The 15,712-nt window shown below is 53.1% G+C and overlaps 1 protein-coding gene across 3 annotated transcripts in view; it reads right to left on the minus strand.

Annotated features, from left to right (window-relative positions):
• Positions 1–897: 897 nt before the first annotated feature.
• IL16 (interleukin 16) overlaps positions 898–15,712 on the minus strand; it is a gene marked incomplete at its 5' end in the record, with an annotated part of 116,217 nt that continues 101,402 nt past the window's right edge. The window contains 7 exons of one of the 3 annotated variants that reach the window (XM_082649020.1): positions 898–1,377; positions 3,759–3,887; positions 4,119–4,377; positions 6,668–6,769; positions 8,858–9,026; positions 10,575–11,673; positions 14,208–14,358. In XM_082649020.1, coding sequence (XP_082505146.1) covers positions 1,190–1,377; positions 3,759–3,887; positions 4,119–4,377; positions 6,668–6,769; positions 8,858–9,026; positions 10,575–11,673; positions 14,208–14,358 — 2,097 coding nt within the window. In that variant the 3' untranslated portion in view covers positions 898–1,189. Of the gene's footprint in view, positions 1,384–3,758; positions 3,891–4,118; positions 4,378–6,667; positions 6,770–8,857; positions 9,027–10,574; positions 11,674–14,207; positions 14,359–15,712 lie in introns of all 3 variants that reach the window. The other 2 variants (XM_082649018.1, XM_082649019.1) reach the window with 2 other exon arrangements.

A 15,712-nucleotide genomic window follows, 5' to 3' on the forward strand; every position in this document is an offset into this window, starting at 1 on the left:
TTTAAGCGATGACCAAACTTAAAAGCACCTTGGCCTGTTAGTCTCTCCCAGACCACAGAAGAAAGGACTCACTCTGCATATCATTTACCAGCTGGACAAGTTGCCTCTTACATCTGGGTCTCAGTACCCTCATCTATACAGTGGGACAATACCACGCTCTGTAGACACTGCTGTGATTACTAAGGACAGTGTCCACTTAAGCCAGCACCGTGCTTGGCTCGTGGGAGTTAAGCGGCAGCCATTGTGTTGTCCTCTCTCAGACTCACGCTAGTCCGTTCTCTTGGCGCAGCTGAGCACACGTGGAGTTTCCATTGTTTGTTTACTTGCTCTGCCACCGGGTACCACCCTGGCTAGGAGCACTTCTCCAACCCAACCAAATCCAGTTTTGCAAATGTTTTGTGTGCTAGATTGTCTTTTCCAAAAACAGCCCCAGCAATCTTTCCCTTCCCTTAAACCGGGGCAGGTTTGTGCCAGCTCTGACTGATAGAGCGTAGGAGAAGTGATGCTCTTTGATGTCAGAGGCAAGGTCTTAAAAAGGATGCAGCTCGTACGTGGCTCTCACACTCCCTGGGGGACACCCGGCTACCACGTTGTGAGGATGCCCAGGCCACAGGGAGAGGCCTCCTGCAGTGTACAGGCCTACAGCTCCAGCTGAGTTCCCAGCCAGCAGCCAACAACAGCGGCCCGACGTGTGAGTGAGTGAGTGACCCTGCGGGTGGTTCCAGCCTCCGGCCTTTGACTTGGGCCAGCTGATGTCAAGTGGACCAGGACGTGCTGTCCCCCTCCAAATCTGCCACCATCGCAGAGTCATGGGAACAACAGAGGGTGCTGTTTGGGGTGGATCAAGACACAGTGATGGTCCTTAGAAGATCTGCAAAGCAAAACATGGATTTCATATCCAGTTGTCATATATCCATTTTATTTACAGCACCACAATATTATCAGTAAGCTCTCTCTAGACATAGTCTGTAGTTTGTATCAGCCACCCCAGTGTGACTCTGCCCTAACTTTCTGGGACAGCCCGCTTGTTGGGTGACGTTCCAGAAGGTCCGTCCGGACGTGGGCAAGCAGCCACCAGGAAGCACGCCTGTGCTTTCCCCCATCGGGGTGGGGTTAGCAGTGACCCTGAGAATTAGCGGTTGTGGAGAGCTGCACACAGTTGGCTCTGGTGTCAGCTCTGGCGCTGGGCCTAGGGGTCTCCAGCAGCTGTGGTCCCCTTGGACTGGAGGCTCTTCCTCCTGAGGACGATAGTGACAGGTCCATCAGGCAGCGCCTTAATGATGTTCCAGGCTTCAAACCGTGTGAGGCCCTGCATGGCAGTGCTGGCCAACTGTAAGATTTCATCTCCTGGCTGGACCGTCTCACTTTGTTCTGAGGCTGCCCCTGGGATGAGAGAGAAGAGAATGAGTCCCACAGGTGACCGTGGAACAAGCAGTTACTTCCTACCCTTGGTCTCTGAGGAGCCGGGACAGCTCAGAAGGCAACTGGCACCCATCCCTCCGGAACTCGGTGGTCGTTCTGAAATGAGACATCTCATAAAACGGTGACTTCAAGGCTGGCACACCAGGCTCCAGCTCTCCGTGGCCCTTGGGAGAGGTGAGGCCCACGCTGTCCCCAGAGAAGGGAGATTTCGAGCAGCTGCAAGCCAGAGCCTGGCTGGGGAGACCTCCCCAGGGAACCGGGTCCTCCTCTAAGCCTCCTTGGATACCATCCCAATACCCAACATCCCTCGCCCGCACATGTGTTCTCTCTACTCCTAATGAGGTGGCCGGGCATTGGGTGGTGTGGGAATGGAGCTGGTGGGATGTTCACGAAACAATCTTCACAGTGCTTTTGGCTCTGAAAGGCCTGGAGAAGACCCCTGGGTCCACGTAAAGAGGACATAATCACATACGGCTCCCACTCCTTCAGAGTCACGTAGGGAAAGAGTGCCCTCTTACTGCTGGTGTTGAAAGAAAATTTCCCATCTGTTTGACACAATGATATCTGCAAATATTTAATAAGAGTAAAAGATAATAGTAATGATGATCCTAATAAAAAAATAGCTAGGGACTTCCCTGGCGGTCCAGTGGTTAGGACTCCGCGCTTCCATGGCGGGGGGCGGGGCGTGGGTTTGATCCCTGGTTGGGGAACTAACATCCCGCATGCTGTGCGGTGCGCCCAAGAAATAAATAAATAAATAAATAAAATGGGCCAAGTATCTAAGCAGACATTTCTCAAAAAAAAAATAAAATTAGCTAAAATATATTGGGCAATTATATATAACAGGCACTGTGTTAACACTTGGCATTTATGGCGATAGTCCTATGAGGTATGTATGCTCTGTTAGTATTCCCTTTCCATGTGGGAGGAAACCAAGGACTCAAGCAGTTCCCACAAGCTCCAAAGCTGCTGAGTGGTGCAGCTGTGGACTCCAGCTCCCTTGGTCCCTTACATTCCCATGTAAGCAACTGGGGCCAAGATGGTGAAGGGACTTGCCCAGGGTCATGCTGCCATTAGGGGCAGAACTAACACTGGAATCCAGGTCTCTTGACTTTGAGCCCTACGCTCATTCCAAGTTGACCTTCAAAGTTAAAAAAATCTTTCCCAGGGCTTCCCTGGTGGCGCAGTGGTTGGGAGTCCGCCTGCCGATGCAGGGGACACGGGTTCGTGTCCCGGTCCGGGAAGATCCCACATGCCGCGGAGCGGCTGGGCCCGTGAGCCATGGCCGCTGAGCCTGCGCGTCGGAGCCTGTGCTCCGCAACGGGAGAGGCCACAACAGGGAGAGGCCCGCGTACCGCCAAAAAAAAAAAATCTTTCGCAGAACTGGAGTCAACGTGGGTTTCTGGGGAAGCTCCACGTGAGCCTTGGTCCGCCCCCTGGGTTTCAGCAGCTGTAACGGATTTCCCGCTAACAAAACCAATCTGCAGTGGGGGCGCCTGGGGTCTGGGGAGCAGAGCTGGGAGGACCTCTGGTGCCAGTACTAAAAGCCCTCAGACACACACCCACACCTCTTCTTATAGGTAAGGAGCCTCAGGTGCAGAAGGCAGCAGTCGCTCAGGAAGTTAGAAGCAGAGCTAGACCAGAGCGCAGGCCACGTGACCCCCTGTCCACAGCTCCCTGCTCTGTGACTCAGGGGGTCCAGCATGAGAGGCAGTGAAGAATCAAGGTGATCGCCTGTGACAGCTGCAGGCCATTCATGATTTTCACAGGAAAACCCAAGTGACCCCCCACTAGAGGCTGGCTTGCTCCCCAGTCCATGATGAACAAAATCTCAAAATTCTGAATAAAGGTAGGAGCAGACAGGTCCAGGGTTAGGGTGAGGTGAGTAAGGCTGAGTTGTGCCCCTGGAAAGTCAGACTCTGTCTTTGTTTCACAACTTGATATTTTGTTCATTGTGGAGTTTCTGAATTAATTTCAAGTTTTAAAAATATTGCACTGAAACAGTATGTATCTTGATTACTGAATATTACGGTGCCGCCTTCAATTCTGCACCCGGGGCAGTGCCTCACTTGCCTCACCCTAGCCCCGGCCCTGCCAAGCTGAACCAGGTCCAGGGCTGGGTCACGTACAAGGACCCAGTAAAACAGGGAGATTAAAGGGATCTGAGCCAAGGAGAACGGGGAGAAAAAGCAAAGCGGAGTCCTTAACAGGCTTGCCTGCCTCCCAAAAGGGCCTGGGGTTGTGGGAAACCGACATGGCCTAGAAGGTGCTCAGAAGCCTCTGGGGGGCCCGGCCGGACACCCGCAACTGGAGCGAAGGCTGAGAGGCATACGCACACGCACCTTTGAAGATCCTGTTAACAGTCAGAGGCTTGTCCCCTTGCAGGGAGCCCTTCCCTCCTTCCAGACTGAAGCCCAGGCCTGCAGAGGTCTTCTCCAGGGTCACTGTGCAGACGGTGGCCTCTGCTGCTGAGAAAACAGGGGGACTGTTAGGGGTGCTCTCAAGTGTGCCTGGCTAATGCTCCCGGCAAATCTGTGCATGTGTACAGATAAACCCAGGCATGTGTGCCGGGCGGCATACAAGCCAGGCCACGTGTTCTGGGGGCCACAAATGACTGCGCAGCCCTGCCGGCATGGGCCTCACCTGTCCAAAGGTGATGTGGCCCATGGGGCTTCCACCATGTGGGGAGAACTTACAGGAATCTATGGAAACGTCACCGGCCACCGAGGCGGAGGCTGCAGAATCTGTGGAAGAGTTGAGGTCTGGCGTGGTCTCCACAGTTGGCTTCCTTGTGACAATCACGGCTTGCCTGGGGTCCCGAGCTTGGCGAAGGATGGCCAGAGCATCATTGTGTGTGGCCCCTTTGAGAGACTTGCCGTTGATGGAGAGAACCTCGTTGCCCTTCTGAATAGTCCCTTCCTGGGAGGCCAACCCGTTGGGGAACACCCTGTGAACCTGAGCAAACCAAAGGAAGTCAGGAGCCGGGAATCACCGTATCGGATCTAGATTCTTGCTGCAGGAGGATCTGAACCAGTTAGTCAAACCCAGCAGATCCCTGGGCCAAAAAAATAAGACAAAATGTGTCCTAGATTAGGACTGCTAGCCAGCATTCCCTCCTCCACCCAGACCAGAGGTCATTAGCAAAAATGGCCAGATTGGCCCTCAGAATCCTTCCCAACACAATGTCCGAGACTATATCACTACAATTCGTTAACATTCAGTTAAAATCTTTTGCCTTATGTGCTCTGCATCAGCATTTCCCAGAGTACTTTAATTCAAGCACTGATTCTGTGCCATATTAATAGGTATTGTGTAAGAAAAGTTTCTGAAGTCTAAGAAAATTAAGAACATTGGATAAAACATAAGCTCTGAAAATGCCTACAGTTTAAAAAAAAATCCTAGAGACTCTACAGTGCTATTTGGCATGATAATTCTCTAAGAACAGGCCGTATAACACAGTGATCCCCCAAAGTTTCAGCAAAGCATCCTTTTTTCCATAGAGAAATTCTCAGGCCCCATCTTCTGCAGAATGCAGAATTCCTATCCTAGGAAGTCTAGACATTTTTAAAAGTCCTACCCTAGAAATTCTGATCCTTTAACTCCAGTTAAAAGGGACCATCGCCCACCCCCATTTCCTTTCTGAAAAATATGTGGGATTAAAACATCTCATGTCTCTGCCTCAGCCTTTCTAATGATGTAAATTCTAACGTGCTTAATGAAGAGGACTGAATGACAGCATGGACGGGCAATCACTAAACTCTGCTGCTTGTTGTTTTGCTGTTATCATCTGAACAAGGTTCTTTGTTTCTCTAACCTGTTTCAGTGTTAGAAAAAGTCTGTTATGGGGTCAGATGTGGTCAAAATCCCTTGGTTATAAGACCCAAGTAGGAAGCAGAATCTCTGCTCTGCGTCTCAGTCTGTCCTCTATAAATGAAGCATACATGCCCCCAATCCCCCATCCTGAGGTACGGGGAAGATGACTTGAACATGCCAGTGAGAGCCCAGCTCGCTCTTGGTCATGGACGGTGCTCAATGTGAGTTCTCTTTTAATGAATCTGGAAAGGAAGGGAAGCGCTCAAACACGGAAGGAGAAAGGGGAAGTCTGGTGCATATGATCAGCTGGTGTGTATCGCTCCTGGTTTTTGAGGCAGTGTCTCAGGGATGGCGAGCAAATGGGATGCAGAGAAGTCCCGGCTCAAGGAAAGACCCACAGATCCAAAATACTCGTCCCACAGGCAAGCTCTCTTTTCTTCTCTTCAAATAGAAAGCAAACTGCACCATCAGGAACGTCTTTATGATGCTCTGCTAGGTGCTTAGTGTCAGAAGCAGGTCCTCATTGGTTTTACGTGCTTTTATGCGGTAGAGAGCTTGCTTACAAAGGAGGAAGCTGCTGCTCACACACAACTGACTCCAAAGTGACCAATAGGAATGGACCAAGTTACCACTGCCAGGGGGTGTGGTGTGTTTAACGCTGGCTGCCCCTGTGAGCTGGAGGGTTTGTTTTCAGCTGAGCAAGGGAGTTCAGATGAGTCCACATGAAGGATATGCTGAGACAACACAGCCATGGGGGTGACGCCAGTGCACTCAGCTTTGGGGAGATGAAGCAGCCATGTCACAGCTGGGTCCATGAAGATGGGATGACCAGAAACCATCTGGGTCAGGTGCAGGTAGCCTACATAGTGGGCAGAGGGCAGCAGCCAATGCTGATCAGACTGTGTGGACCAAGAAGACAGGGTCCACAGGGGAAGACGCAGATGATCCAGGATCGATGCCTTCCCCAGTCTTACCCCGGGCTCTAGTTGGTCCTGAGAGAACAGGGGGCTCGACTGTGAGATCTGAAGCCTCATGCGCATCCTGGGTTGCGCTGTGCAGTTCCTGATCTTTCCAGCTGGGCCCCATTGCCCTCAACCAACCATCAGATCTGCTTCGCAATCGTGCATGTTAACATCCCCAATCTCCCAGTGCGCAAACCCAGGAAAACAGCCTCCTGTACAGGACCTGCCTTCCCAAGGGCTCTTTCTGTCCAGGTGACGCCTCTTTCCATCTAGGTGTGCTGTGCTACATATCACAGCCAGTTCTTCAATCCTGGCTGTAAACCTTCTTGAAAAGGATCTTAAGCTCCTGCCCTAACCTCACACCCAGTGGCCTGGGGTCATGCATTCCTCTGATCTGTCCTAGTAAGTGCTCCCCCCTCCCAGGGCCGTCACCTCTGGCTCTGACGCGCCCCCATGGCTGGGCCACTCACCGTGATCACCTTGTTTTCTAGATCCGCACCTCCTGCCAAGGTGAACCCAAGGCCAGCCCCTTCCTCCTTGTGCAAGATGGTAACATGGATGTTGTCTAATTGCTGCAGAAGGAAACATATATATTAAAAAACATTTTATTGCAACAGCGTGAACAGTTTAACAAGTGTTCCAACATCAGGCTGATTTGTTCTCAAACCCCAGCTTGGCCACGCTCCCAGGTACGTCAGACCCATTTCATCATTTGTAAAGAGAAGACTATAATTCCTGGAGTCATGGGAAGCTCAGAAGAAAAAAAAAAATGTGCATAAGGCAACCAATAGAGTTCTTTTCCTCTCCTATTCACGCAATCCACATCCACATTTGTACGGAGACAGGGCTGGGTGCTACTAAGTCAGTTGGAAATCCCAGCGTGTGAGATAACACAGCTCTGGCACCTTGGCGTGGGACAAGATGAGGTCAGCCTGTAGGACTCTGGGTCAGCACAGCTGGGAGCAGGGCTGTTTTGCAGAAGTTGGCTGCTCTGTCTTTACACCTTCTGCTCCATGTGGCACAGCAGCTGCATTTAGGAGCCCAGCTGACTCCTTGCCCTAGAACACACATGCACGCATGCACGCGCGCGCACACACACACACACACACACACCCAGGCACACACAGTACTTCCCGGCCTGCGCCTGGGCTCAGCTGGAGCCAGAACAATCGCTCTGCAGTGTCTAAAGTCAGAGACCCTCATTCCGGTCTCGATGGTGGAGGGGTCTCAAACTCAAATGCATACAGGACCCAGGCAGATGACTTCAAAGAGCAAAATGGGCAGATGTGAGCGACAGGAACTGCAGAGACCTGAGAGCACATCTGCTTAAGAGAACCCACGGCTACATAGGAATGCAGACCCAGATCGTTCGTTCCTTTTATAAAAAGAGAGCAGCCAGAAATCCAGGTTTTGATTCAGGTTTGATAATATTTAGAATACAATACTTTTTTAAAAAGCACCATGCAGACCACATAAAGTATACCTGCAGGCTCTCGGGCCACCAGTTTGTGCCTTAGCGCGAGGGAATAACCTTATGTCAAAGAATTCACTTGCTCTGGCACCAACAGAGCACCTGCTGCGCGGCTGGCTCTATGATCATTTGATCTGGAGTCCCCAAGACCCAGGAAGGATGAAGGGATGAATGGACCTCACTGTCCCGCCTCTACGCCAGCACTGGCCCACATCTCCCAACTTTGACCCAAGTGTCAGCTTACTTGCCCTATAAGAGCCCTTTGTCAAATGGGAAAGCAAATACTGTCCCAGGAACACCCCAGGCAGGACCGCTCTTTGTATTTTATGCAACAATTTTGCCTCTGTTATTTCATTTGAATTAGGCCCTGGGGATGATGGTCCCAGTGCCCAGGTGATGAGTGAGAGCCCCAGAGGATGAATCCCAGCTCAGGGCATCTTGTCAGACTCACCCCTACCCTGGATCTAGGGAACACCAGCTATGGTCCCTCCTTATCCTCTCATCCCAGTCTGGATGATTCCAGCACAAAAAGCCTGCATGGACTAGGGCAGCCCAGGCGGATGCAAGGCCCATGAGCCCGAGCTCATCTGAGCTGAATGGGCCTCAGCTCTTTCTGACCACTTCCTCTCCATGCACCTCTGGGTCGTGCTCAGAAGGCCTAGGGGAAGTGGGACTTTCAGAATGACTTGACTGAAGTGTGGGAACCCTTATGAGCCCTGGGATCAGTCACCTCTCGGTGTGCAGGGCAAGTCTTCAGGCAAGAGATCAGAACTTGCAATGGATGGCTCACTCCCACGCAGCATCTCCCTGGAGACGCACACTGTGTAGGCAGCCCGTGGGACGTGGAAAGAGCACGGAACGTGGAGATAGAAAACCTAGGCTCTGTGACCTTGAACCTCGCCTTCCTCATTTATTAAAGGGTCAAAAAGATACAATAAGTCTATGACTGAAAGCACTTCATGAGCTACAAAGCTCCCTACACCGGAAGGTCTTACTGTGGTCCAGTGATACACCGCCCCTCTGCCCCGGGCAGGATACAACGCGAGTCTGGTGTCAGCCCCTGGGAACTCCCTTCTCGACCTCAAGGAGCCCAGGCAGCGTGCGCTGCTTCCCCTCCGGCCCACCTGAGGTGACCACACTGCTCACAGCAAGGCCTTCATCTCTGCAAGTGCTTATAAAAGAAACCTACCTTTAACGTTGCTTCATCCAGAACCTTCACTTCCTCTATGAGCTTCTTTAATTCCTCGGAGCTCAGCAGGGAGATCACTGATTGACCAGCCTGAGGAGCGCTGTGGTCGGAGCCGTCGACTTCCGTGGGCTCACCGAGACCCTCTGTGTATTCTCTCAGCTCTGAAAGGCTTTCATGGGGAGGACCCGCACACAGCATGAATCACGATATTAATAAGAGCTAACATCCTCAGCATAATTACTCTCTTCCAAGACGGTGCTAATGTTCGTTCTATTATTTGGTGCAGCAAATTCACAAATAGATACCAGCATCCCTCCACTATAGAGATGAGGAAACTGGGGCTTAGGGAGGGGGAATAACTTGTCTATGGTCACGTGGTTACGAAAGGCCGAGATCTGGGATTCGAAATCACAGATCATGGTGTGTCTGACTCCAAAGTCTGTGTTCAGAACCTCAGCACCTCACCCCAGAGTATAACTATGCTTTGGACAAATCTGTACCTAGATGGCCACCAAGACGGATGTCCTTTCACACACACACTCACCTTGGCCTCCTTCACAGATGTTGTCAGCACCTGCCTATCCTACCTTAGCACCTAGTCACTACACAAGGTGGAGGGGGTCTCAGCAGTAAATGCTCATGGTGAGCCTTGCAGTTCCAGAAGAAGAACAGGCTCTCAGCCAGAAAGAGCAAGCTCCTGGGAAGCCTAAATATTACAGGCTACGATTCTACCACTGACCAACTCTAGTGCTTGAGCTGGTCTGGCTCTTCAGCCCCTGATCCGGGGGTGTCTTGGTGCAGGGGTCCCCAACCCCCGGGCCGCACAGCAGGAGGTGAGAGGCGGGCGAGTGAGCAAAGCTCCGTCTGCCGCCCCCCTCGCTCCCTATTGCTCCCATTACAGCCTGAACCTCCCCCTCCCCCTGGGTCCGTGGAAAAATTTTCTGCACAGAACTGGTCCCTGGTGCCAAAATGGTTGGGGACGCTGTTTTGGAGGATCTCTCCTGTTCCCTCACAGTAGGTGGCACCTGATAGAACATCTGCGTCAGTGAGTCTCAAACATTTCTCAGCAATATAAGAACAATACGTAATACTGATCAATGCACGGTTGTTCTGATTCAAGAGGGAAGACTAAACCCCAGCCCTGCAGCAGGAGCTCTGGGGCACTGCTGGGAGCCCCCCGCGCCCCCGGTTCTGTGGAGCAGGTCTTGCCCAGCTCCTGATTTCAGCTGAAGAGGAAACCGAGGGGGAGTGTGGAAGGAACCAGCTCACGGTCAGGGCGTCAGTGTGGGAGATGGGACTGGGGCTCAGGTGTCCAAACTCCCAGGCCAGGAGGCTGAACCCTGTGCAGAGTACAGGTGGATTTCTTTGGAGAGAGGGAGGTGGCAAGAACCCCCAAGGGATCATCTCCTGGCCTCGTTCGGGTCTTCCTGAGCAATGGCCGGATATGTCCAAGGTGCACTAGTTCCAATATGCACGTGTAATTCAGCAGGGGCCCAGTTCTGTCCCCCACCTCCCACCCCTCCCAAGGCCGGGTGTTGTGAAAACTCCTTAATACAGAAGGTAGAGGTGTGACACACACGCACGCACGCACGCACGCACGCGTGTTTCAAAGAACAGGTGGAACAATCCTTTAGCAAACCTGGGTGATGTTTTACAAGACAGAGGATTATAAGAGGAATAAAGGCAAGAAAGTTCAACACTGGGCAGAGACACTCACTTGAGCGAGAAGCCCGTGTCTGAGGCAGGAGATTCAGCAGAGCTAATTGCAGCAGGATCTTCACTGGACGCCATGGGGGGCGACGCCCCTTCCTTGGGGCTGCAGGAGGTCTGGCCACAGGAGACGGAAGACGGAAGGCACAGCAGGGACTTCATGACAGCCGATGACACCTGGCTGCTGATGGAGTAGAGTTTACTGGTCTTTTCATCCAGTGGCTTCATCTCGCAGGACTGGGTCCTGCTCAGGGGGAAGCTCCGTGCCCGCTGGCTTGGTATCTTGACCCCTGGGCCTCGAGATCCCTCCATCTGCGTCGCCAGCAGCCTTGAGAGAGGGTCAGGGTCCGAGGAGAGGGTTTTCTGACCGGGCTGCTGTCCGGGGGGAGGGGACTCCGGCACACCGGGGTCGCTGGCCTCCAGGGCCGCGAGGGAGGCCCGGGGCAGCTGTTCTGGCTCTGGCCACTGCTGCTCCACGGCGGGGGGAGCCCCTCGCCCTGAGACACCAGGAGCCCGAGAAGCCCGTCCTCCCTCTTGCTCCCCAGGAGGTTTTGCTTCCGCCCCGGAGGAGCTGGAGGGCTGGAGGCTTAGTCTCTGGGCTCCTTTGTCAGGCCGGTGAGAAGAGCCAAAGGTTTCAAAGGAGCTGATCCTTTGCTTGATGGAAGAGGAGGCCCGTAGGGGTGGCCCTGGGCGCTCCCTGGAGGTGGGTGTCGGCTGGCTGGCGGAGACTGCCTCTGGGGGCTGCCTTGGGGCACGATTCCTCAAATCTTTCAAGCTTTGGCGAAACCAGGTGGGCTTGGGGGCCACTGGAGGACCCTTCTTCACCGTGCTGCCATCTGCCGACTTGTAAACTGTGGGACCGCCACTGGTGGTGTCCAGTTTGGGCACAGTCCCATCTGGGTGGCCCTGAATCCCATCTTCCTCACCCAGCGTGACGACGGGCTGCAGTGGCGCGTGGCTATGATTCTCACTCATGACGGGGCTAAAGAGATTTTTGATGCAGTCAGAAATTCTAACCCAAGGGTCTTCGGCGGTGATATCAAGGGTATAGTCCATCCGAGCCTGCCGCTTAAGCAGTGGGTGTTTTATCGGAGACGTTGGCGTCACTGGGGAGCAGAAAGGCCAAAGCTGTGCGTTACACCTGATCGTGGGTTTTCTTCCTAAGTTCTAGTTTCAACGATGAATAGCAAGGATGCTAGAGGAGACGACAAGCAGAAGTGGTGGATCCCTTGTCGGGTGAGCTGCTACCCCACGTGCCATTACCTGGCTAAGGGTGAACAGGCAGGGACACAGAACCAGAGGACCAGAGCTGTGAGTCATCTCCACAGCATCCCAGCATTTTAGAGCTACAAGGGTTTGCATAGAATACCTAGTCTGATCTCTGACATTGTATGACTGAGGAACCCAACAGTCATGAGGGTAAGGGGTCATCTACTAGCAGAGCCAGGGTGAGAACCCCTGTCTCCTGATTCCCCACTTTCGTATTCTTTCCAATAAATAGCCTCTTAGATAACTCATTAGAACTTTAAAGGTCAAAGCGGTCCTCTTACCTTTTAAACTTTTAAGCCAAGGGTCACACATGGGCAGCCGTATTTGGTTTGGACCGCCATGTCATTAAAAAGCAAAAGTGGGCGTGCACGCCTTCCGACGGGGCACACCCCAGCTCTGCGCAGTCACAGCCCTCACCCTCACCAGGTCAGCATTTCCCACATTAAAGCATCCATCTGGTGCCTGAAGTCATGTGAGTTTGCTGCTCTCCCTACTCAAAGAATTACCCAGCTTGCTCGGCAAGGGAGCATTCCCCCTACCTAAAGAGCTGATGAGAGGATTCCAGGTAGAAAGAAGCTCTGTGACAACGATTCCCAAACTTGGCTGGTACATTGGAATCTGGAGGACCTCAAGAATGCTGACGTCCAGCCCTGGGTGCTGATGTAATACACCGGGGATGCAGCCTGGGCATTGGTGTCGGAGCAGCCCCACAGGTCATTCCAACCTGCTCTCTCAGGCACGCCTAGTCAAGTTCAGCCCCTCACCACTGGTGGTCTTTCTTGGAAGCCAGTCTTGCACAAGCCAGAAGAGGGGAGTCTGCCTGGACTCTTTCCCAGGAACAGACGGAGGCCGGCCCCCAAGTCCTGCACAGCCAAGAAGCCAAGTAGATGCGTGGCCCTCGGGTCACCCCAGGTCTGATCTCGCCCTGGTCAGGAGTATGCTGCTCTGGTCCCATGCTCTGGGGGATGCTGGTATCAGAATGCAACCCAGTTTAAGGAGGGCTGACTCCTCCTGCCCCTGGTCTCAACGCCAGCCCTCAAGGTATGCAAACCATGGAGAGCACTAAGCCTTGAAGATGCCCAGGAGACCTTCTGCAACATCCCACAGGCCAGGGTGGTCAGTACTGACGCCGGAGGCTGTACCACGTGAGCCCAGCCCCCTCAGCCTGCTTCTGCATTTACATATCGCTCTGCTGCAGGGCCTGTCGTAAGACTCAGTAGTCAGACGTTCTACAGGAGAGCCCTCTGCAAACTGGGGCGAGGAGCTCTTGCCAGTAGAACACCAAGGTATTCCCTGGCAAGTTCCTCAGTTGGGGGGACTCAGGGGAGGGACGGGGAGAGGAGCCTCCAGTGGTAGGGCCGCTGCTCTGGGTGAGACGTGCCAGCTATTTCCATTCATAATGTCCCTTAACCTCTGAGAGCCTTCCGTGTGCTTTTCACGTAGTGTTTCTCAAACAGGTCCAGTAATAAATATGTAGGTTTGTAACCGACACAGTTATTACCTTGCCACTGCTGGGAGCTCCTTGATGGCAGGAACTGGTCTTTCTTCTTTCTCTCCTTCATTCTCATATCTTCTCTCTCTCTCTCTCTCCCCGTCTCGGTCTCTGTCTCTACCTCTATCTCTATCTCTTCCCCTCCCTCCTTCCTAAGAAGCCGGCGCTCAGTACACGCTGGCTGAACTGAATCACATGTTGGGCTGCTGTGTGATTTCCCACTTGCTGATGAGTGAATTGAGGCTCAGAAAAGTAAAGAAAGCTGCCCAGAGTCACACTCGTGAAGGACAGAGCCAGGCTTCCTACCCTGGTCTCCCTGACCCCAGGTCCGATGCTCTTTCTAACAAAGCTCTGCATATTCAGCTCATGTCCCAGCACTGCCAGGGGCACCACGTGGGCACACCCCTTCCATCCACGCCCCCCTCCCCCCGCAGGAGGCGGTGACCACCAGCAACATGCTGTTGATTCCTCCCTCTCTGACCCCGCGTTCCCGGACTTGGAAGTGCTGAATGCAGCTTACTAGAACGCTGTCACCCTAGAGGGAGCAGCTGCTCACTGTGGTTGGGTGGGCGTGTCCTGGACCTTTTCCCGAGGGCCCCTTTCTCCAGCTGACTGTCTGGATTGGCCCGACTTCCCCCTGCATCCCCCGCCCCCATCACAGCATCACAGATCCAGCCAGGAGGTTCCCACCCTGGACAGCAACCGCGCGGTCCTGCAGTCCCACCGCCTCGGGGGACTCCTGACCGTTCATCGGCCCGAGTCCAGCTGTCGAGTTGTGCAGAACCCTCCAACGCCCTGGGCAAACTCACCGTCCTTCCCTTAGCACCGGACCTTGATCCGGAAGTTCCTTCCTCCTGGCAGATCTAATTGAAAACCTACCTGGGCTGCCTCCTCTCCTCCCCGGCCGGCCCTCTGAGGAGGACGTCGTCTGCGGGCCGACTGCAGGTCCTGGGCTGCAGGCAGTGGCGTGAGGGCTTCTCCCTGCTGCGCCTTCCTGCACAGGCAGCGGTGGCAGTACTTCGCTGGCTTCCTGTGGTGTAAACAGGAAGCAAGACCGTGTCAAAACGGTAGCCTCCAGCTGTGAGAAGGCAAGGCGCACTTTGATTGGGACTGGAGAGGTGACGTTCAGATGCTTTAATGAGAAGTGCAGCGGCCCTGTCAGTCAAGGGCCTTTCCTCCACTGTGGTACCTGCCTGGCTGACCCAGGGAGCCAGCACCTCCTGGAGGCCCAGAGCATCCCTCTGCTTCCCACGAGCCGGTATCCAGAACAAGGGCTCATCCTACTGACATATGTGGAGATCCTGGGCTCTCTGTGACAGGGAAAAGAGGCTTGGGAGTGGGGACGGGGGACTGTCACTGCTTCACTTACCACTGCATTCTGCAAAACTACCCCCCGTCCCAGAAGGGAAGAGAACCAGGCAAAGAACTACCCTCTAGTCTTCACTAAGTTAAGGTTAGAACACTTGGAGGAAAACGTGGCTGTCGCTTTCTACACTGTGATTCATTATTCAGTTATTTAGAAAGCGTGCTGCAAGGGATGACAGATACTCAGGACCCGTGCCATCACTTCCCTTTGCAGCCCCCAGAGTGATATTACCATTCTAGGGCAGCATCGTTTTCCCCACTGAGCCTTCACAAACCAGCCTAGGGATGAAAGCACCAAGTAACCATCCGATGCTCGACTAGAGTTTGGGTTTTCATACAGCATGAAAGAGATGCTGTCAGGACCCAGAGGAAGCAGCCAGCAGCAGTTCTGTCCCAGAGAGGTGCTGAGGGCTTCCCAAGGGAAGTGCTTTTTGTCTGGTTCTTGAGCAAAGGGTAAGAATTTTCTAGGCAGAGAAGCTGAGGGAGAGTATTCCAGAGACACAGACATACACAGTAGAAGGAATAAGTAAAGTACCAACTCAGAAAGAAAAAAAAAAGGCAGACATCATCAAAACGATGCTGCCTAAACTTTTCTGCAAGGGAAATACTCTGCCATGCTGCCGTGGATGGCATCTGTGTTCTGCTCATTCCAGGGTCAGGTGGAAGGACAGGCTGGCTATTACAAGGCTGCAGGCTTCCTCCCAAAAAGAAGGAAGGAAGGAGGAACAAATGCACCATTTGGGACTAAAAAAGACATCGAAAATGTCTATGGCCTGAGATTTAATACCTACTTCGTCAATAAACATTCTTTAGGAATGAAAATTCTACAGAAGTTAGAAATACGTTCCCAAAGCAGTGTCCCAGCCCAAGGTCCCTAGTGTAGAACTGAGTCTAGGGGGGCATCTTGGAAACACTGAGAGACTAACGAACTCAAAGGAATCGTTGCGTTTCTTGAACTAGTCCTTCGTAAAAGCAAGCCTTGGCCATGGCCTTAGAAGCTTAAAATATTAGACTGACGG

Source organism: Grampus griseus, assembly GCF_964374135.1.
Source record: "Grampus griseus genome assembly, chromosome: 2".
NCBI lineage: Eukaryota > Metazoa > Chordata > Mammalia > Artiodactyla > Delphinidae > Grampus > Grampus griseus.